This window comes from Cebus imitator, unplaced genomic scaffold, assembly GCF_001604975.1.
Source record: "Cebus imitator isolate Cc_AM_T3 unplaced genomic scaffold, Cebus_imitator-1.0 Scaffold296, whole genome shotgun sequence".
In the NCBI taxonomy this organism is placed as follows: Eukaryota; Metazoa; Chordata; class Mammalia; order Primates; family Cebidae; genus Cebus; species Cebus imitator.
The window spans coordinates 2077955-2100331 of record NW_016107611.1 but is presented as its reverse complement, the minus strand read 5'-3'; the positions used below and the strand labels follow the sequence as shown (position 1 = coordinate 2100331).

At 51.8% G+C, this 22377-nt stretch overlaps 3 protein-coding genes across 3 annotated transcripts in view; 1 reads left to right on the top strand and 2 right to left on the bottom strand.

The window, feature by feature from the left end:
• Window positions 1-1967, bottom strand: part of QPCTL (glutaminyl-peptide cyclotransferase like) — a 16125-nt gene extending 14158 nt beyond the window's left edge. Inside the window, exons 1-2 of the mRNA XM_037729159.1 lie at window positions 1547-1967; window positions 899-1042 (exon numbers count right to left, since the gene is read on the bottom strand). Of these exons, the coding sequence (XP_037585087.1) occupies window positions 899-1042; window positions 1547-1753 (351 nt within the window). The 5' untranslated portion in view covers window positions 1754-1967. The remainder of the gene's footprint in view (window positions 1-898; window positions 1043-1546) is intronic.
• Window positions 1968-2129: 162 nt separating this feature from the next.
• On the top strand, window positions 2130-9434 carry SNRPD2 (small nuclear ribonucleoprotein D2 polypeptide). Its single transcript, XM_017502495.1, has 3 exons — window positions 2130-2571; window positions 5215-5394; window positions 9153-9434. Coding segments are annotated over exons 1-3 (357 nt in total). The 5' UTR covers window positions 2130-2569; the 3' UTR covers window positions 9328-9434.
• Window positions 9435-14576: 5142 nt separating this feature from the next.
• Window positions 14577-22377, bottom strand: part of GIPR (gastric inhibitory polypeptide receptor) — a 10526-nt gene continuing 2725 nt past the window's right edge. The window contains exons 4-12 of the mRNA XM_037729247.1: window positions 21771-21874; window positions 20870-20973; window positions 20202-20346; window positions 17977-18410; window positions 17560-17629; window positions 17348-17436; window positions 17116-17254; window positions 15431-15472; window positions 14577-15347 (exon numbers count right to left, since the gene is read on the bottom strand). Coding sequence (XP_037585175.1) covers window positions 15141-15347; window positions 15431-15472; window positions 17116-17254; window positions 17348-17436; window positions 17560-17629; window positions 17977-18410; window positions 20202-20346; window positions 20870-20973; window positions 21771-21874 — 1334 coding nt within the window. The 3' untranslated portion in view covers window positions 14577-15140. The remainder of the gene's footprint in view (window positions 15348-15430; window positions 15473-17115; window positions 17255-17347; window positions 17437-17559; window positions 17630-17976; window positions 18411-20201; window positions 20347-20869; window positions 20974-21770; window positions 21875-22377) is intronic.

Sequence of the window (22377 nt, the reverse complement as noted above, 5' to 3'; positions counted from 1 at the left end):
CTCAGCCTCCCGAGTAGCTGAGACTACAGGTACCCACCAACACGCCCAACTAATTTTCTATTTTTAGTAGAGACGGGTTTCACCATGTTGGCCAGGCTGGTCTCAAAGTCCCGACCTCAAGTAATCTGCCTGCCTCAGCCTCCCAAAGTGCTGGGATTACAGGCATAAACCACTGCACCTGGACTTTAAATGACTCTTGATGCTTTCTGGGAAACAATAGATGGATTGCAGCACCAGCTTGGTGCCAACCTGCTTGGGTTCAAACTCTAGGTCTATCACTTTCTAAAACTGTTATTTATTTATTTATTGAGACGGAGTTTCGCTCTTGTTGCCCAGGCTGGAGTGCAATGGCATGATCTCAGCTCACCGCAACCTCTGCCTCCTGGGTTCAAGCACTTCTGCCTCAGCCTCCAGAGTAACTGGGATTACAGGCAGGCGCCGCCACTCCTGGCTAATTTTTTGTAGTTTTAGTAGAGACGGGGTTTCTCCACGTTGGTCAGGCTGATCTCCAACTCCCCATCTCAGGTGATCCTCTGGCCTCGGCCTCCCAAAGTGCTGGGATTACAGGCGTGAGTCACCACACCCAGCCAAGGTCTACCATTTATCTGTAGGATTCGCACAATGTGTATAACCTCTCTGAGCCTCAGTTTCCCCATCTGCATAATGAAGATCATATTGGTACCCACCTTATAGGGCTGTCTGTTGCCTATGCCTAGCACACAGTAAGCTTTGGTGGGGGCATTAAGGTAGGCAGTACTAGCATGGGAGTCCAGAGTCCGATTAACTCCAGTCAGTGCTCCAGTTCCTCCTCTTAGGTCCTTTGGGATCTTGAACAGGATGCTTATTTCCGATTCCCTGGAGGGCTAGGGGGTCAGGGACTGGAGGTGGGTCCCTTTACCTTTCTGACTTGCAGATTTCCCGGGCTGCCTGGGGTTCGCACAACCAGGAGAGGGCGCAGATAAGTGCCCCAGAGACGCTGCGGGTCCAGTTGTCCCACCACCCTCCGCAGCCGGGCTTCGGGGAGGCTTCCAACCAACGGGACCTTGAGAAGGAGGTGGGACAGGGAAGGGAAGAATGAGAGCAACCCCTAATTTCTACCCTACCCCGGGCGCCGTCACTCCCAAGGGGCCCCGGGTCCTCTTCCCAATCTGCGGCCTCCAGCATCACAGACTTCTAGGATAAATCCAAGACTCGGGAAAAGTCCTTCCAAGCCCATCTGCTCCAGCCTACCTCAAACTTGATGGGGAAATCGAGGTCCAGTGAGAGAGAGGGGAAAGGTTCGGGACTTTTCCAAATAGTTGAGCAGAGGCGTAGAACCCTGAACCCCCTGTCTCACTATTTCAGACCCTTCCTCTTAAGAGGATGCTACTGTTGCAGAATCAGCCCGAAGCCTTATTCCTTTGGTAAGGGACATGGGCTGAGATGACAGAGACGGTGACACCTGCGGTTAGGGCCGTACACTAAAGCCACGTCAACCCTAGGCTCTAGGTAACAGGGGGTTGGGAATGAGGGTCCCCGGGTTGTCTGGGTCCCCGCCCAGCCTCACCCGCAGCTCCCGGCCCAGCGGCAGCTCCTCAGTCCTGCGGTGCCAGCCGCTCCAAATGGTATAGAACGCCGAGCCCACGGCCAGGGCCATCAACAGGGGCAAGAGCTGAACCCGCGGTAGCAGGCGGCGCTTCGGCAGCGAAGGTGGCTCCATGAAGCCACGTTCCCCGAGCCGCAGGCGGGGCCGCCCGCGGCCCCCGGAACGCATGGCAGCTTTGCCCCGAAACCAGTCCCAGACCGCGGATTGAGTTTAGGCCCAGCCAAGTTCCACCCCATGGAATCGATGGGCCAATGAGCAACAGCAGCGGCTGCACCAGCGCGCCCCACAGCGAGCAGTGAAACCAACGAGAACTGTGGTCCTGAGGACACGCCTCCCAGCCGCCCTTGGGTATCGGGGTTGGTTCCCCTGAGAATTGCACGGCCCAAAAGAGAGCGTAAAAGGGGTAGGCTCCGCCTTAGCGGAGAAGAGAAAGCCAATAAGCAGGGTTTGATCGTGGAAAACATTCGCCTTCCCGGGCGCATGTCTATGCCCCTTCCCGGATGTAGGCACGGGATTGGTGGCGCAGGGTCGGAAAGATCAGTAGAAACGTCAATAACCCGTCCCAGAGGGAAGAGGGGCGGTGCCCATTTCCGAAGCGAGGAGCAGATTGGCTTCACGGAGGCCGTGCCCCCGAAGTCAAGGCTGGCGGGCATTTGGAAATAGCTTGTCATTTCCCTCCTTCAACCTGTACCATTCTACAACAAAATGGTCTGAATCAGACCGCCTTTCCTTTTCTCTTCATCGTCATGAACATCTGCCCAGTGTGGTTCCGACTGGCCTCGAACCCCCACCCGAGGCTTTTATTCCATCATTGTGCACCATTGGTGGGAAATGCTACGGCAACAGTCCACGCCTCCACTTGCTGGTTGGCTTTGCGCAGGCGCCACCGGAAGTGGGTCGCAGGAAGAGGAAGTCCCGCCTCTCTCTCCTCAGGCGGCAGCAACGCGGAGGAAACCGGAGTGAACCGAGAGCTTAGTGACCAACATGTGAGGCCCGGCTAAGGCATAGGCGGCGGGAATGAGGTTGAGGGTGGGAATTTGGCCGATTGAGGGTGGGAAAGGGTGAGCAGAGCTGGGGGGCAGGGGTGAGCAGAGCTGGGGGGCAGGGGTGAGCAGAGCTGGAGGACAGGGGCAAGACGTTTTAGGGCTGGAGCGTCCTGCTTTTCTCCTGATGAGTTTGAGAACGGGCGTGCGGCCTTTGGCGCGTCATGAGTTCGGAGGAGGAGAAGCTTAATTAGATAACGCGCTGGGCCAGGCGCGGGGGCTCATGCCAGTGATCCCAGCACTTTGGGAGGCCAAGGCAGGAGCATTGCTATAACACAGGAGTTCGACACCAGTCTGGACAACATAGCGAGACCCCGTCTCTACAAAAAAATTTTTTTTAATTATGAAAAACATGTTTTAAAAGATAACAGGATTGGGGGGGTTCCTATATAATTAGACCTACTGAAATGAATGTTAAGGGGCAGCAATCTTACGAATACTGGAGGAGGGAAGTTAGGACTTTTTTTTTTTTCCTTTCTTGAGACGGAGTCTTGCTGGAGTGCAGTGGAGCGAGCTCCGCTCACTACAGCTTCTGCCTCCCATTTCAAGCAATTCCCTTGCCTTGGCCTCCCAAGAACCTGGTACTACAGACGCGCGCCACCATGCCTGGCTAATTTTTTTATTTTTAGTAGAGACGAGATTTCACCATGTTGGCCAGGATGGTCTTGATCTCCTGGCCTCGTAATTGACCTGTCTCGGCCTCCCAAAGTGCTGAGATTACTGGCATGAGCCACCGCACCCTGCCAGAAGTGCGGACTTTTAGAAATAATGATTTCAAATAAGGGACTTATCCTGATCATTTGAGCTGGAGACGGGTATGTTTTCCACCTAATTCAAACCTTCTACAGATAATGAGTCATTGGCATGATTTTGTGCATTTATTAGTTTAGCAAATATTACATTGAGTGCTTATGTAAAAGACACTGTTTAAGTCACATAGGATACATCAATGAATGAAACTTCCCATCCCTAAGGGGGAAAAAAAAGTCTCTCTCTCCCTCTCTCTTTTTTTTTGAAAGAGAGCCTTGCTCTGTCACTCATGCTGGAGTGCAGTGGTGTAATCCCGTTTCACTGCAACCTCCACCTCAGGGTTGAAGCGATTCTCCTGCCTCAACCTCCTGAGTAGCTACGATTATAGGTGCCCGCCACCACTCCCAGCTAACTTCTGTATTTTTAGTAAAGAGCAGGTTTCACCATGTTGGCCAAGCTGGTCTCGAGCTCCTGACCTCAGATGATCCACCTGCCTCCACCTTTCAAAGTGCTGGGATTACAGGTGTGAACCTCTGAGCCTAGCTGGGGTTTTACTTTATACACTGAGATGGGGGAGCCATGGGAGGGTTTTGTTTTGTTTTTTTGTACTTTGAGTAGAGATGGGTTTCACCGTGTTGGCCAGGCTGGTCTCAAACTCCTGATGCCAAGTGACCCACTGTCTCGGCCTCCTGAAGTGCTGGGATTACAGGCATGAGCCACCACACCCAGCCCCTGGGAGGGTTTTGAAGAGTGGCATGTTATGATTTAGGTTTTAGCAAAACCCCACAGACTGTCGTGGAGCATGAGTGGAGGCAGAGAGACCAGAAAGATTCTAGGACAGAGATGATGGAGGCTTATGCCATGATAAGAAATGGCCGTTTCCTACAGATTTAATGTAGGATGTGAGGGAAAAAGAGGAATCAGGTTGACAGAGTGTTTGCCCAGAAAACTAGAGGTATGGAGTTACCGTCAAAGCAGATGAGGAACACTGTGGGTAGGATAGGCTCGGTTGGTTGGGTGATTTGGATCCCTATCTAGGACATAAACAGTTGAAAATGTCTGTTATGGCGGGCACGGTGGCTCATGCCTGTAATCCCAGCACTTTGGGAGGCCGAAGTGCATGGATCACCTGAAGTCAGGAGTTTGAGAACATCCTGGCCAACATGGCAAAACCCCGTCTCTACTAAAAATACAAAAAAATTAGCTGGGTGTAGTGGTGGTCACCTGTAACCTTAGCTATTCGGGAGGCTGAGACAAGAGAATCGCTTGAACCCGGGAGGTGGAGGTTGCAGTAAGCCGAGATTGCGGCATTGCACTCCAGCCTGGGTGACAGCAGGTCTCTGTCTTTAAAAAAAAAAAAAAAAAAAAAAAGGCTGGCATAGTGGTTAATGCCTGTAATCCCAGCACTTTGGGAGGATCACCTGAGGTCAGGAGTTTGAGACCAGCCTGGCCAACATGGTAAAACCCCATCTCTACCAGGAAAATACAAAAATTAGCTGGGTGTGGTAGCAGAGATCTATAATCCCAGCTACTCTCGGGTGCGTGAGGCAGGAGAAATCACTTGGGGCGGAGGTTGTGGTGAGCTGAGATTGTGCCACTGCACTCCAGCCTGGGGAACAGAGCAAGGTTCCATCTCAAAAAAAAAAAAAAAAAAAAAAAAAAGAAAGAAAAAGAGAATGTCTGTTAGGCGTTCAGTTCATGATACCCAGAGATAAGGCTGAGCAGGAGGATGGGTATGCTGGGACAAGGTTGGGGAGACTTGAGGCTGAGGCCCTGACCACCCATTCTCACAGCTCCAGCCTCTGTCACTTATGGGTTTTGCGTTTGTCCATGCAGGAGCCTCCTCAACAAGCCCAAGAGTGAGATGACCCCGGAGGAGCTGCAGAAGCGAGAGGAGGAGGAATTTAATACGGGTCCACTCTCTGTGCTCACTCAGTCCGTCAAAAACAACACCCAAGTGCTTATCAACTGCCGCAACAATAAGAAACTCCTGGGCCGCGTGAAGGCCTTCGATAGGTGAGTGCTGGGTCCTGGAGGTGTTCTGTTCAGACCTATCCCAGCTCTAGTCTGAAGAGTCCAAAGACAGGTTTCCCAGAAGCCTGGGGTGTATGGCCAGGCGCGGAGGCTCATGTGTGTAATCCCAGCAGTTTGGGAGGCCAAGGCAGGCAGATCACCTGAGGTCAGGAGTTCAAGACCAGCCTGGTTAACATGGCAAAACCCTGTCTCTACTAAAAATTTAAAAGTTGGCTGGGGGTGGTGGTGTGTGCCTGTATTCACAGCTACTCAGGAGGCCAAGCACGAGAATCACTTGAACCCAGGAGGTGGAAGTTGCAGTGAGCCGAAATTGCAGTACTGCACTCCAGCCTGGGTGACAGAGTGAGACTCTATCTCATAAAAGAAAAGCCTGGGGTCTAAGCACCCTAAAACCCCAAGGTGTGATTGTCTCTCAGTGCCCCTCCAGTTGTGCAGTGTGGCAGTTATGGGCATATACTGGGAAGCCAGCCTGCCTGGCTTCATGCCCCAGCTCTGCCTCTTAGGTAACCTTCAGCAAGTGACTGTTTAGTTTATACAGTGGCAGTCATCAGAGAGGGTCTGTCTGAAGAGGCAACAGTGAACAGACTTGAATCAGAGGAGGGAGCAAGCTGGGGTCTGCATGTTTCAGCCAGTGAGAACAGTAGGTCATTTTTCCTCTCTGGGCTTCAGTTTCCTTATTTGAAATATGCATGCGCGCCTATAGTCTCAGCTACGCGGAAGGCTGATGCATAAGGACCGCTTAAGCCTGGGAGGTAGAGGTTGCAGTGAGCTGAGATCACGCCTCTGGGCGCCAGAGTGAAGACTCCGTCTCAAAAACAAAAAAAGAAAAAGGAAAAAAAAAGAAATACATGCATCATCATACCCTTCATGGAACAATTGTGAGGATAAAGGATGTTATGCATGAAAAGCACTTGGCACGGTCCCTGACACATAAATGCTCAGCAAGCACATAACCTGCAGCCTTTCATTCATTAGCATTTGGGAAGTACTTTCCTCAACAGTGCGCTGAAGCTGAATTCGGGAACGTTTTTGCCACTAGCTATTCTGTGACCGTCATCAAGTCTTTCACTCTGAGCCTCAGCTTCCTTTTAGCTCAGATGAGAATAAGAACAACAGGAAGTATGAAGCACAGGAGGCAGATAGACCTGGCTTCGAACTCCATCCCGCCATACTTTAGTTTCCTGCACTAGAGGCTTATTGTTGTTTGTTGTTGTTGTTGTTGTTGTTTTTTGAGACACGATCTCACTCTGTCACTTAGGCTGGATTGCAGTGTCACTGTCATGGCTTATGATGACCTTGATCTTCTGGCCTCAAATCTGCCTACCTCAGCCTCTTGGATAGCTGGGACTACAGGTGCACGCCTCCACACCCAGCTAATTGTTCTATTTTTCGTAGAGATGAGGTCTTGCCATCTTTCCCAGGCTGGCCTCAAACTACTGAGCTCAAGTGATTCTCCCACCTCAGCATCCCAAAGTGCTGGGATTACAGGGATTACAGCTGTGAGCTACCACACCTGGCTTTATTCTTTTTTTTTAAGTTGAGTTTTTTTCTTCCCTTTTCTCTGGCTTCCTCCTCTGCCCCCATCTGCCTCCCACCTCTTCACCCCGCTAGCCTGTCATCCTAGCATGTATCCTGCCACATTAGACTCACCTGCACTGCAATCCATGCATTCACGCAGTCCTCTGTGGTGTTAGTTAACAGCTTTATGAAGCTATAATTAACAGGATATTCTAAAAGTGCTTTTAAAACAAAACCTGGCCAGACATGGTAACTCACACCTATAATCCCAGCACTTTGGGAAGCCAAGGAAGATGGATCACTTGAGGTCAGGAGTTGGAGACCAGCCTGGCTAACATGGTGGAACCCCGTCTCTACTAAAAGTACAAAAGTTAGTTGGATGTGGTGGCGGGCACCTGTAATCCCAGCTACTCGGGGAGGCTGAGGCATGAGAATCACTTGAACCCAGAAAGCAGAGGTTGCAGTGAGCTGAGATTGTGCCACTGCACTCCAGCTTGGGTAACAGTAAGACTGTCTCAAAAAATAATAATCATCATCATCTCCAACGGCCTTGTGAGGAAGGTACTGTGATTGTCTTCCTTCTTAAAGGAGGAGCAAAAAAAAAAGGAGGAGCAAACTAGACCAAGGTGGGTGGATCACCTGAGGTCGGGAGTTCGAGATCAGCCTGGCCAACATGGCAAAACTCCATCTCTACTAAAAATACAAAACTTAGCCAGGCGTGGTGATGCACTTCTGTAATTGCAGCTACTCAGGAGGCTGAGGAAGGAGAATTGCTTGAACCCAGGTGCAGGGCTGAGGGCCCCACAGGGTCGTGGTGAGCCTTATGCCGTGCTGAGGCACAGGATCTGAGAAATAAAGAGACAGGACACAGAAGTACAAGAAAAATGCAGCTGGGCTCAGGGGGCCACACCACCTCTAAGCAGAGTCAGGCGAGGCTCTGAATGTCCAGAAGCATGAGTATTTATTGTGTATAGTTTAGGGGGCAGGACAGTGAGTGAAATCATCTTTAAGGATAGTGATAGGGTCGTGGGCAATAAAACATGGGGTCCACCCCCATTAGGTCACCTAGGCCAGGAGGTGGACAGTGCGCAGCAAGGGGCCCGTTTCCATGAAGGCAAGGACCGTGTGTAGTAAGGGGCCCATCACCGAGGCTTGAAGGTGGGCCGTGTGCAGTGAAGAGGGTGCAGTGTGCAATACTTCTATCTATGGGCAAACAACTACTAAGATTTATAGGACGATGCTTTAAGTCACATAGCAGTGGCAGAGCTGTCAAGGTTACCACCACCTTCTGGCAGCTTCCAGTGAGTTATATGGGAAGATGTTTTCAAGCAGCACAGTAGCAAGAGCTGATAAAGTTCACAGTCACAAAGGTGGATTGCCGGTCTGAGGGCAGCCTTCCATAAGAACTGGAACAAGGTCCTACAACTGCTTTATCAGGAGGAGTGGCTCTCGCCCCCAGCCTGCCATACAGCAGGTATCTTTATGATACTGAACGCTGCCGCCTGGGCCATGGATTCTTGGGCTGGTATAACTGTTTTTCCCTTAAATCATGCTCTGCACTGTGTCTGCTCTAGGCATTCCTCCGATTATAAGCTGCTTATTCCTTAATTCGTGCTCTGTACTGTGTCCACTCTAGGCACTCCTCCGATTATGAACTAAGATATAATTATAGGTATATATGTAGGGAAATATTCTTTAGGCACTCATACTATCAACTATTATATGATTATATATAGAGGATTATATAAAGGGATTCTTCAAGCCCTAATTCTATAAACTAATATATGATTATGTAAAGGATTATATAAAAGGAAATAGCTGAGTAGTAACACTGTAAAGTGAGATATTCTTCAAGCCCTAACTGTGCCAGGGTTCTGCTTAGCTCTCATTCCTTGGTGCCTATATGGGGGGTTACCCACACCCAGGAGGGAGGTGGAGGTTGCAATGAACTGAAATTGCGCCACTGCACTCCAGGCTGTGGGACAGGAGCGAGACTCCATCTCAAAAAAAAAAAAAAACAAGCTGTCACAGAGAGGTGCAGTCTTTTGCCTCAGCCTCAACCCAAGGACTGGCAGAGTTAGCCTGGCACCTTGGTCATCCTGGCCTAGCACCTGCACCCTTCCCCAAGCCGTGTTGCTGGAGGGGGTGAGCAGCAGGCAGTAGAGCGGGCTGTCAGAGGCATCCCCTCACGCCCAGTGCCTCTCCTCCCTGTTCCCCACCAGGCACTGCAACATGGTGCTGGAGAACGTGAAGGAGATGTGGACTGAGGTACCCAAGAGCGGCAAGGGCAAGAAGAAGTCTAAGCCAGTCAACAAAGACCGCTATATCTCCAAGATGTTCCTGCGCGGGGACTCAGTCATTGTGGTCCTGCGGAACCCGCTCATCGCCGGCAAGTAGGAGCCACCTATCCCTGTCAGTCAACAGAACTCACTCCCCAGTCCTACAGAGACCGCTGCCGCTGGTGTTGAGAACAATAAAGCTCTGTGTTTTTTTTTCTAGTGGTATCTGTTCCCAGAGCCTTGTGAGTGGGATGGCTTCAGGAGGGCTTGGGGGAGGCAGCTGGTATAGGACTGAACGCTGGGATCAGCACCCCTGAGCAAGTGGAGAAGCCCTGGCTCTGCGCCATTGAGTCCTCACTTTCCCCATCTGCAGAGAAGACAGCTTGGATGGAAATGAGCACCCAGCTGTGGTACTGGAGAATGTTTTAGCTCTCCTGCTTTAATCTTTCTGAGCATCATCTTCTCATTTTGTAGCTCTCTTCTCTGCCTCTCATTATGAGTTGGTCTCGCTTGATCAAAGTATCTTCTGGAGGCAGTCAGATCACCTGAGGTCAGAAATTCAAGACCAGCCTTGCTAACATGGTGAAATGCCATTTCTACTAAAAATTGGCGAGGCGGGTGGATCACCTGAGGTCAGGAGTTCAAGACAACCCTGTGTCCACTAAAAATACAAAAATTAGCCCGGCGTGGTGGCGCGTGCCTATAGTCCCAGCTACTTGGTAGGCTGAGGCAAGAGAACCACTTGCAGTGAGCTGAGATTGTGCTACTGCACTCCAGCCTGGGTGACAGAGCAAGACTCTATCTCAAAAAGTATATATGTGTATCTTTTGGCCTTTTTTTACATTTGTCCCTTCAGCAAACATCCCCCAAATGCCTCCTCTGTGCCCAGCCCTGTGTTGCAATGCAGGGGCACCAGGTACCCAAGAGCCCCAATCTACCCTCAAAGACAAGAGGATTAGACAGGTGATTTTAGCAGTCAGTACCGCCAGCACGGGGCTGAGGTGAGAGCATTGCTTGAGCCCAGGAGTTGGTGACCAGCCTGAGAGAATGGTTCTGAGGTTTATAGACATATCTATAAACTAAATCTATATCTGTAAACTAAATAGATAAGAAAGAGAAAAAAGTACCAGGCATGGTGGCTCATGCCTGTAATCCCAGCACTTTGGGAGGCCTAGGCAGGTGGATCAGCTGAGCTCAGGAGTTTGAGACCAGCCTGGCCAACATAGTGAAACCTTGTCTCTACTAAAAATGCAAAATTAGCCAGGCATGGTGGTGCATGCCTGTGTTCCCAGCTACTTGGGAGGCTGAAGCAGGAGAATAGCTTGAAACCAGAAGACAGGTTGCACAAGCCAAGATCGCGCCACTGCACTCCAGCTTGGGCAACAGAATGAGACTCCCTTTCAATAAAAAAGAGAAAAGAAAGCACTCAGTAGCTAAATACTGCTAGTGATGCTGACTAACACTTGCCGAGCTTTTTATGTGCCAGGCCAGGCTTAGTGCTTTTCAAACATCCCAACAGCTCTGGGGCGGGCCTGTTAATTTATTCCCTTTTCCAGAAGAGGGAACTGAGACGCAGAGAAGTGATGTCACTTCCCAGGAGCAGCCAGCCAGGAAGTGGTGATGCTGTGATTTAAACTCACCTCCCGAGCCTGTGGCTTCACTCCTGAGCTCTGCTGCCGCTCATATTCAACTTTATTGCCCTTGAGAGGAATTCTCTGACAAATACTGGGAGATAGATGGAGGTGGGAAAGGGAGGCGTTACGTATTGGGGGGATTAAGGATGTTCCCTGTGTTGCTGTGACACACACGTGTGCTCTCCGTATCTTTGGGTTTTTTCTTGTTTGGTTTTGAGACGGTCTCATTCTGTCTGCCAAGCTGGAGTGCAACAGCACAATCACGGCTCACTGTAGCCTTGACTTCCCAGGCTCAAGTGATCCTCCTGCTGTCCTTTTGTAGAGGTAGGATTTTGCTTGTTACCCAGGCTGGTCTTAAAACTCCTGGGCTCAAGTGATTCTCCCACCTCAGCCTCCCAGAGTACTGGGATTACAGGTGTGAGCCACTGTGCCTGGCCCTCCCCCCATATCTTTGTCTCTGCCTTTGTCTCTGTCCTCTGGATATAGGCAAGCACCGGAAGGGTGCAAGAGTTAGCAGGCCTGAGGTCAGTGTACACTCGGTGAGATGTGTGGCCTGCTCTGAGCTGTGAAAGGCACATCCTAGGGCCAGGCTTGGTGGCTCATGCCTGTAATCCCAGCACTTTGGGAGGCCGAGGCCGGCGGATCACGAAGTCAAGAGATGGAAACCATTCTGGCAAACTTGGTGAAACCTCGTCTCTACTAAAAATACAAAAATCAGCTGGGCATGGTGGTGCATGCTTGTAGGCCAGGCTGCTCAGAACCCGGGAGGCAGAAGTTGTAGTGAGCCGAGATTGCGCCACTGCATTCCAGTCTGGCAACAGAGGGAGACTCCATAACTAAAAAAGACAAGGAAGTGGGGAGGGAGGCACAGAGAGAGGGCCTGAGAGCATTGTGCCAGAGCTGGGACCCTGCAGCAATGAGAGCACTGATACGCAGAAGGCAATGGGTTGTGGGTTATAAAGGTGTATATTTACTATGTCTAATTGCAGAACATCTGTGGGGTGGATACTAAAGCTATCCCATTTTATAGATAAGATCGTTGAGGCCAAGAGAGGGTAAGCAACTTGCTCACGGTCACCAAGTTAGGAAATAATGGTGGTACTATTTCCAAACCCGGGGAGCTAGGTCCTCACGAACAGTCTTACCTCTTGGGTAGCGAGATGGAGCTCCAGTATCCTAACTTTATAGAAGGTTGGGGCAATGGTGCTGTCACAGGAGGTCACCTGGGGTTTGGTTCTGATACAGGAAGCAGCACAGCCCTGGAGTCCCAGTCCGGGTGCCGATCCTGCCTGCCTTCCCCAGTTGTTGACTTGTACTTACTGAGAAATAGAACTTGGTTTCCCCACCTTGCAGGCTGGCACCAAAGATTCCAGTCCTGGTAGCTCCGCTCACCTTGTCTACATTTCCTTCCTCAACTCCTGCCCCGCAGGCTTTCTATTGCTCCCGCCTTTAGAGGGTGAAACGAAAGCAGAGGCAGCAGGAATAGCCCTTTGCAAACTGGCCCAGCGTTGCCCACACACCAGCTCCAGGCAGGGTCCTAATTGTAACTCGTGGGTGTGTCAGGTGACCCTAGGATGCAGGTACCATCTGTTTGTATGCCTCGCAGAGATCACATGTAACATGGCCACTTGGGGACTCAGGCAGGAGGGACAGTGGCAGTGGGTGTCCCGTTTTCTTTTCTTTTTCTTTTTTTTTTTTTTTTTAAATACAGGGTTTCACCATGTTGGTCAGGCTGGTCTTGAACTCCCGACCTCAGGTGATCCACCCGCCTTGGCCTCCAAAGTGCTTGGATTACAGGCGTGAGCCACCACGCCCGGCCCATTTATGTAGTTTCTTTTTTTTTTTTTTTTTTTTTTTTTTTTTTAAATACAGGGTTTCACCATGTTGGTCAGGCTGGTCTTGAACTCCCGACCTCAGGTGATCCACCCGCCTTGGCCTCCAAAGTGCTTGGATTACAGGCGTGAGCCACCACGCCCGGCCGTCCCGTTTTCTTGTAGCAACACATGGATCAATTGGTGCAAAGCCGCCCTGGACCCCCACCCCACCAGGCAGCCTGCCTTGGTCATTTCCCTTTGTGACATGGCCAAGAAGATGCTTCTACCCAAGAAAGAAAAAAAGCTACTGTTTTTATACTTTATTTACAAGGGCAGTGTCCTAAGACATGTCCCCACCCCATGAGAATCCACAAGGTGGGGGGAAGGGGAAGGGGGCAGCAAGGCCACAAGCTTGAGGCTGAGTTCAGCTTTGGGGCACATATGTCCAGGGAAAATGCTCAGAAACACGCACACAGTAAGTTTGCGTATGTGTAGGGGGAGGATTTAGGGGTCAGGGTCTTGTGGGTGTATGTACAGGTGGTCCAGCCACAGTGAGACTGTCAGCATGCCCCCTCATTCTCGCAGGTCCCACGGGCCGCCGTTCTTAGGACAGTGGGGATATCCATCCTCACTCTGCAGCCAGCACTGACCCTGGCTACTTTGGGTATAAGGTTTCATCTGCAAGGCCTGCCTTGCGTCACCTATGCTCCTGTCCACACCAGATCCCCCTCTGTGGACCCAGTGTCTCTCACATTACTGTCTCCAGCTCACTCCTCTCCTGAGAGCCCCAGACCCTTACACTTGGTGTCCTGTCCTGCGGTATCCTACAAACATCACCAGTCTAACATTTCCAAAGAGCAACACATAGTTCTCCCCACCCCGAACCCAGTCTCCCTATCTTTCCTCTCTCCACCATCCCAAACCAACAAGTGCTCTGCTGCTGTGTCCTCACGTGATCCGTCATGAAACCCTCTCACCTCTACCTTTGAAACAGCTTCAAATCTGACTGCTTCATACCCTTCAGTGCCTCCATCCTGGTCCGGCCACCGTCACTTCCCACCTGCAGTCCCCCTCCTTGCTGGGCTCCAGTTTCCACCCCTGTCCCTGATAATCTGTCCCGCTATAGTGCAGACAAGAGGGCTCTGTTTAAAACAGCCCATTAGGGCCAGGCGCGGTGGCTCATGCCTATAATCCCAGCACTTTGGGAGGCCGAGGCGGGCAGATCACTTGAGGTCAGGAGTTTGAGACCAGCCTGGCTAACATGGGGAAACCCCGTCTCTACTGAAAATACAAAAATTAGCCAGGCGTGGTGGCGGGTGCTTGTAATCCCAGATACTAAGAGGCTTGAACATAGGAGGTGGGGGGCTGCAGTGAGCCAGGATCGCACCACTGTACTCCACACTGGGTGACAGAGTGAGACTCTGTCACAAAAGAAAAAAAGAAAAAAACATTATTTGGAGCCAGGCACAGTGGCTCACACCGGTAACCCCAGCACTTTCGGAGACCCATGTGGGTAACAGTGAGATCCTGTCTCATTTTAAAAAAATTAAGGCCAGGTGCAGTGGCTCACACCTGTAATCCCAGCACTTTGGGAGGCTGAGGTGGGTGGATCATGAGGTCAGGAGTTCGAGACCAAGCCTGGACAGCATGGTGAAATCCCGTCTCTACTAAAACATTAGTTGGGCGTGGTGGTGTGTGCCAGTAATCCCAGCTACTTGGCAGGCTGAGCAGGAGAGTTTCTTGAACCCGGAAGGTGGAGGTTGCAGTGAGCTAATATTGGGTCATCGCACTCCAGCCTGGGTGAAGGGGCGAGACTCTGTCTCAGACAAAATAATAATTAAAATAAAAGCCCGGGCACGGTGGCTCACGCCTATAATCCTAGCACTTTGGGAGGCCAAGGTGGGTGGATCACCTGAGGTCAGGCGTTCAAGACCAGCCTGGCTATCAGGGTGAAACCGCATCTTAAAAAATAAATAAATAAAATAAAATATTACCTCCAAGAGACACTCCTAAGAATCTCCAATGCATCTGAAATAAAATCCCAACTTGTGTGTCCCTGCCCACTTCTCTCTCCCCATCTGTTGGCTCTGACTTAATTCTACTCCAGCCAAGGCCGAGCACCTTCCTGCCCCAGAGCCTTCGCATATGCTGTTGCTTCACCCTAGAATCCTGTTCTCCAGCTCTTCCCAAAGTGATCTCCTTCACCTCTTTCTGGTATGGCTTAAATGTCACCTCCTTGGAGAGGGCCTCCCAGATCCCTCTAGGCCCCCTTCTCACTTCCCTTCATAACCATGCCACAGCATGTGTGGAACTTGGTGTTTTGTGTTCACGGTGTTTTCCCCATTCAGTTGTCATCTCCAGGAGGGCAGGGACCTTTTTTCCGTTTCCTTCACCGTTTCCCCAGCGTCCTCCATACTGGGCCTGGCACACGGTAGGAACTCAATCAATCCATGCTAACCGAACAGATATAGGGATCCGGCCCCCTAGCAGTAACTTTCTAACACCCTGCTGGCCTCATTCCTGGGCCCTGGGAGGGTCCCCGAGGACAAGGCGCGGCCGGTAGGGACCTCGACGGGGCCGGAGCTGGAGCGCAGGGCCCGGGAGACGCACTCCGGGAGGTGGCGCTGCTCCTCGCCCAGGCTGCGTCGCAGGCGGCAGTGGTGCCAGCCACGGCGGATCTCCGACTGCACCTGCGACATGGTGGCGCTCAGAGGCGGCGCCATACCCCGCGCGGCCGCCAGAGGGCGCGGGAGGCGATCGGGGCTCTTCCTACCTCCTTGTTGATGAAGCAGTAGAGGACGCTGACCAGGAAGCCCTGTCAGAGGAGGCGCGGGTGTGGGGGGTGTTACATCTCTGGTGGGAGCAGGACTGTAACCGCCTCCGCCCCACTCCGTTTTTGTTTTTGTTTTTTTTTAAGAGTCGGAATCTGGCTCTTGTTACCCAGGCTGCAGTGCAGTGGCGTGATCTCGGCACACTGCAACTTCTTCCTCCTGGGTTCAAGTTATTCTCTTGCCTCATCCTCCTGAGTAGCTGGGATTACAGGCGCCCGCCACCACGCCCGGCTAATTTTTTTTTTTTTTTTTTTTTTTAGTAGACAGCATTTCACCATATTGGTCAGGCTGGTCTCGAACCCCAATCTCAGGTGGTCTGCCTGCCTCGGCCTCCCAAAGTGCTGGGATTACAGGCGTGAGCCACCGTGCCTGGCCTATATGCCTATCTGTAGTGTGTTTAGTGTGTGTCTCTCCCACGGGAGGTAGGGTTCTTGGCTGTATTCCTGTGATAAGCCTGTAAGAGTGCTTAGTATATATACATGCTCAGTAATTTTTTGCTGAATTTAATGAATGAACAGCTTTGTTCAGTGAGACTGTTATTGTCCACACTTTAGAGATGAGAAAACTGAGGTCGAATTAGGTAAAGCAGGTTGGGGACTCAGGTAAGCCAAGCAAGTGCAGAGTGGGCCTTCAATTTTGGAATAAATCTTTCCTTAGATTCTGCACAATGGCACCTCACCTCTCTCTCGCCTCAACCCCAAGTTGAAGGCCGCACAGCTGGCAAATAGCTAGAAAGTGACAGAACCTGAATTTGATCCCAGCTGTGTCCAACCTCGAAGCCCTCACTCTTCATTAGGAGGCAGCACTGCTGGGGCCGTCAGTCTCCTGTCCCGGTCCCTGCTTCCCATAGCCAGAACAGCGCTAGCACAGTATTTTGTGTTGAATGAATGAATGGGCCAAGCACAGTGCCTCATGCCTGTAATCTCAGCACTTTGGGAGGCTGAGGCAGGTGGATCACCTGAGGTCAGGAGTTGAAGACTAGCCTGGCCAACATGGTGAAACCTGGTCTCTACTAAAAACACAAAAATAGCCTGATGTGGTGGTAGATGCCTGTAATCCTAGCTATCGGGAGGCTGAGGTAGGAGAATCGCTTGAACCTAGGAAGTAGAGGTTGCAGTGAGCCGAGATCGTGCCACTGCACCAGAGTGACAGAGCAACAAAGACTCTGTCTCAAAAAAGAAAAAGAAAAAAAAAAAAAAAAAAAAAAAAGGCGCAGTGGCTCATGCCTGTAATCCCGCACTTTTTGGGAGGCTGAGGCAGGTGGATCACCTGAGGTCGGGAGTTTGAGGCCAGTCTGACCAACATGGAGAAACCCCGTCTCTACTAAAAATACAAAATTAGCAAGGCGTGGTGGTGCATGCCTGTAATCCCAGTTACTCGGGAGGTTGAGGCAGGAGAATCGCTTGAACCCCAGAGGCGGAGGTTGCAGTGAGCCGAGATTGCACCATTGCACTGCAGCCCGGGCGACAAGAGCGAAACTCCATCTCAAAAAAAAAAAAAGAATGAATGAACGAACTGAATCCCATCTTCACACCCCATTCAGTGGCTGCATCTGAAAACGACTGCAGTTCTCGAGCCCTTCTGGGGAGGAGGCCTTGGGTGGAGTCTCTATACCCCGCCTGAGCACCTGGAAGGAGCTGAGGAAGATCTCAAAGCCGAGCTTGGCGAAGCGCAGGGCTCCCCGGGCCTGTTCCTCGGTCACGGGAGCAAACACCACCTCGTGGACACCCAGCAGGGGCACCAGCGTTAGCGTGGAGCGAGCCAGCCTGGGGAGAGAGGCAGCAGTGATCCCGCACGCAGTCTTGGTTCCCCATCTCGTACCCGGCCCCTTCCCCTCGGTCCCCACCGCACACCCTCACCTCAGCCGGTAATCCCGGCAGCGCATTTGCCGTGTCCTCAGCTTGGACAGGAGAATGCCAAGAATGCGGATAAAAATGAGGAAATTAATCTGTGGGGAGAGATAGGGGCTGAGCCAGCCGCGATCCCGTTCTGGAGGGGCAGGAGGTGGCACCCCACTTCCCAGAATGGGAAATCCCTGAGGACAGCCTGGTGGAGGCGGGACCGATCCTACCAAAATGGTCATGAGGATGGGGGTCCGTATGATCCACCAAATGGCCTTGACTTCGTTGCGCTCCCAGCACCTGGAGAAGGCGGGGTAGAGCTAAGAGAAAAACCTCTGGACTCACCGGATCACCAAGCTCATTTGCTCGCTAGGCCCCGCCCACCCCACTTGAGACCCCCCCCCCACACACACACACACTCCCCCTAGGGTCCCGCCCATTATGATCCAGGTCCCACCCCCTCCCCTCCCCTTGCCGGTCGCCCTCGAACACAGCCTTTCCTAGCTCCCCATTCCTTTGGACCCCCGCCCACGTCCCCCCTGCACCGAATAGCCTTCTGACCCTGCCTACGTTTCCATCACAACCCCGCCTACATCCCTCGATGCCCCGCCCAACTCCCAGGCCCCGCCCCCGCCCCTGCAACTCACTGCGTGTTCTCGTACAGGTACCTGACGATCACCCAGGGAATGACGAAAAGCGCGGGGGCCCCTGTGCAGACCCCGATCCCGCCCCCCCACCCCGCCGCAGCTGTCAGCGCGCGTACGGGCCCCGCCAGGCCCAAGACCCGCGGAATTTCTGTTGGGGGTTGGGGAGGCAGAAGCCTACAGGTGGGAGGAGACCCCCAGAGGCCAACCAGCTGGGCAGTTGGGGGAGCCGAGGAGTGGCGCGCTGGGTTGGGCGGGGGACGAGGTCGGGGCTCACCCCAGCCGAGGAGCAGGTAGCAGCGGAAGTGGCCCTCCTCGGAGCCGCCCACGAGCACCAGGAGACTGTGCAGGTAGACGCCCTCCACCAGCAGCCACGTGTAGTTGGCACCCACGCAGTACTGCGTCACGATCTGGGCCGTGCGGCAGGCAGCGAGGGCCTAGTAAGCGGCCAGACCAGTAGACGGGTAGTCAGCGCTGCCTGGGTGTCTCCCCCAACCTTGATCGCCCTCCACCCCATCTCTTGCCATCAAAGGTTTTTCCACTCTGCGTCCCCAGTGTATGGTATCTGTGATTAGTTTCTCTCACCCTACATGGACTCTCCCACTCTGAACTCCTTAACAACTGGTATCTGGCCGGGCACGGTGGCTCACGTCTGTAATCACAGCACTAGGAGGCCAAGGCGGGCAGATCATCTGAAGGCAGGAGGTCAAGACCAGCCTGGCCAACATGGTGAAACCCCGTCTCTACTAAAAATACAAAAATTAGCTGGGCGTTGGCCAGATGCGGTGACTCACACCTGTCACCCAGCACTTTGAGAGGCAGAGGCAGGCGGATCACCTAAGGTTAAGAGTTCAAGAGCAGCGTGGCCAATACAGTGAAACCCTGTCTCTACTAAAAATACAAAAAAATTAGCTGGGTTTAAACCTCAACCTCCCCGGTTTAAACAATTCTCCTGTCTCAGCCTCCTGAGTAGCTGGGGCTACATGTGGATACCACATGCCTGGCTAATTTTTCTATTTTTAGTAGAGATGGGGTTTCACCATGTTGGTCAGGCTGATCTCGAACTCCTGACCTCATGATCTACCTGTCTCGGCCTCCTAAAGTGCTGGGATTACAGTCACCATGCCCGGCCCTTGTTTTTTTTTTTTTTTTTTTTTTTTTTTCTCGGCCTTCTTTTTTTTTTTTTTTTTTTTTTTTTTTGAGACAGGCTCTCAATCTTTTGCTGGATTGCACTGACACCATCACAGCATCACAGCTCACTGCAGCCTTGACCTCCTGGACTCAAGTGATCCTCCTTTCTCCGTCTCTCAAGTAGCTGAGACTACAGGTGGGGGCTGCTATGCCCTGCTAATTTTTGTATTTCTTTTGTAGAGATGGGGTTTAGCTATGCTGCCCAGTCTGGTCTTGAACTCCTGGACAAAAAGCGACCCGCCCATCTCAACCTTCCAAAGTTCTGGGATTACAGGTGTGAGCCACCCCCTGGCCATGATATGGCTTATTTTTTTGTTTTTTGAGACGGAGTCTCCCACTGTGGCTGGGGCTGGGGTGAGTGCAGTGGCACAGTCTCGGCTCCCTGCAACCTCCACCTCCTGGGTTCAAGCAATTCTCTTGCCTCAGCCTCCCGAGTAGCTGGGATTACAGACATGTGCCACCATGCCCAGCTAATTTTTTGTATTTTTAGTAGAGACGGTTTCATTATGATGGCCAGGCTGGTCTCCAACTCCTGACCTCAAATGATCCACCCACCTTGGCCTTCCAAAGTACTGGGATTGCAGGCATGAGCCACTGCCTGGCCACACTATGGCTTCTTAACAATTGGTATGGTCCAGCTTGCGACCAGAGAGTTCTCCCCACGTCTGCTCCCAGCCTCGAGTCTCTCCCACCCTGTCTCCTAGTAACAAACTGGCACCTGCCACATCCCTCACCTCCAGGAGGTGGATCCTCTCATTGGTGAAAAAGTCCAATGATAGGTGAGATAATGAGGTAGAGGAATGGAAAATTCCAACGGAGGGGTGATAGACAGAGATTTCAGTGATGATGGAGGCTGAGTTGGGAGGGTCCCTCTCCAAATATGTCTTGGGAGGAGGGATTAAGACACACGTCGAGAGGGATCCTCCCAACTCTGATAAACTGTTGAGAGTGTAGGAGGTAGGAAATAGACTGAGAACTTCCTGGTCCCACCAGGGAAGCCAGATTCCCATGTGGAGGAACGGAAGGAGGATACCCACCTGGTTCCACAGTGCAGGGGCCTGGTCCCCAGGGTAGGGGCCAGGTTGAGGCAGTAGACGATCTCGGCTGAGAATGGCCGCTGCTCGCAGCATGGAAGACGCAAACAGGTTGATGTGGATATAGTTTCTAGTGCAATGCAGCCGCCTAGGGGATTTGGAAGGTAGTTTGGGGGCCCCTGGAGGGCTGTATTCAGCCACACAGAGCTCTATTTTATTTTTTTGAAACAGGGTCTCACTCTGTCACCCAGGCTGGAGTGCAGTGGCACAATCAGGGCTCATTGCAGCCTCAACCTCCTGGGCTCAAGCCATCCTCCCATCTCAGCACCCCGCTGTAGCTGGGACCACAAGTGCACCACCACCATGGCCAGCTAACTTTTTATTTTTCGTAGAGACAGAGTTTCACTATGTTGCCCAGGCTGCTCTCAAACTCCTGGGCTCAAGCGATCCTCCTGCCTTGGCCTCCCACAGTACTGGGATTACAGGCGTCAGCCACCGTGCCCGGCCACACAGAAGTCCTTTAGCCACCCCCACTGTACTCTTCATAGAGCCACCAGTGCCTGCTTGGAGCTGGTGGAACCTGATCACCCCGTCTTACTAGACAAACTGACCCACTTCTCAGTGGGTCTCTGAGTGGTCTCTGCCACCACCTCTCAGGGTTAAGGTCCCACCTGAACAAAATCAAGATGAGCAGGGCTAGCAGCAGTGTGGCGAGAGACAGGGAATAGCCAACGGTGTACATGGCCTGCAGCCGCTCCAAGATGAGCCTTTGGTCCTGGTAGGGGCAAGAAGTGGAGAAGAACAAGGCTTGGCCCTTCCCCCAGGTCCAGAGAGAGACTGGAAAGACCTTGGCTCTTTGTTTCTGCCCAGACACCCTATTTTCTCTTGAGGAACTGCTGACTCTTATTTGAGAAGGGCTGAATCCAAGCTACTCAGCCTGACCTCAAATGGTCCGCCCACCATGGCCTCCCAAAGTGCTGGGATTACAGGCGTGAGCCTCTGCACCCAGTCAAACTAGGGAAAGAAAAATTAAGTAGAAATTTAAAAGTTGAACGACTGCCTGAATTCTTTCTTTCCTTCCTTCCTTCCTTCCTTCCTCTCTTTCTTTCTCTTTCTTCCTTTCTTTCTTTTCTTTCTTTCTTTTTTTTTTTTGAGGCAGAGTCTCACTCTATCACCCAGATAGGAGTGCAGAGATGGGATTAGGACTTATTGCAGTCTCTACTTCTCAGGCTTAAGTGATCCTCTCGCTTCAGTTTTTGATTTTTTTCTAGAGATGAGGTTTCGCTATGTTGTGTAGACTGGTCTGGAACTCCTGGGCTCAAGCGATCCTCTTGCCTTGACTTCCTGAAATGCTGGGATTCCAGTTGTGAGCCACAGCACCTGGCCATCGCATTCTTTTCCATCACAGAAGCCAATACATCTTTCTCTCTCTCTTTGAAGCAAGTCTGAGTTGAGTTTCTGTCGCTTGCAACCTAGAGTTCTAAACAGTCCAAGGGATTTCAGGCCCTGCCTTAACTACTGCCTTTCCATCCCTCCCTGGACTCCTAACCTGAAGCCCTCACCTCCTCTTACCAGAAAGGCCTCATTCTTCTCTGGGTTCTCACATTGTGTATGATCTCTCCAAAGTCCCCACTGGCCATCACTGCCACACTGGCGGAGGACAAAACCTTCAGCCACTGTGGGGAAATAAGAGAGGGGATTAAGGCCCACAGAGAGAAATACAGAAAAACAAACTGTGAGGCAATAGCAGAGAGGGGGAGAGCCGAAATGATGATGATGATGGTGATGATGATGATAAATCGACCCTTATATGGCATGTTATATGTATTAATTTGATATTCACACAAGCCCATAAAATTGATAATATCCTTAACCCAGTTTTACACTCAGGAGAATTGAGATACAAAAAGTTAAGCCTGGGCATAGTGGCTCACGCCTGTAATCCCAGCACTTTGGGAAGTCGAGGTGGGCGGATCACAAGGTCAAGAGATTGAGACCATCCTGGCCAACATGGTGAAACCCTGTCTCTACTAAAAACACAAAAATTAGCTGGGCGTGGTGGCACATGCCTGTAGTCCCAGCTACTTGGGAGGCTGAGGCAGGAGAATCGCTTGAACCTGGGAGGTGGAGGTTGCGGTGAGCCGAGGTTGCACCACTGTACTCCAGCCTGGCAACAAAG

Excerpts from the sequence above, each read along its gene's own strand:
- SNRPD2 (XM_017502495.1), top strand. Across the intron at positions 5,395-9,152 it reads CGCGTGAAGGCCTTCGATAG|GCACTGCAACATGGTGCTGG; the intron begins GTGAGTGCTGGG and ends GTTCCCCACCAG.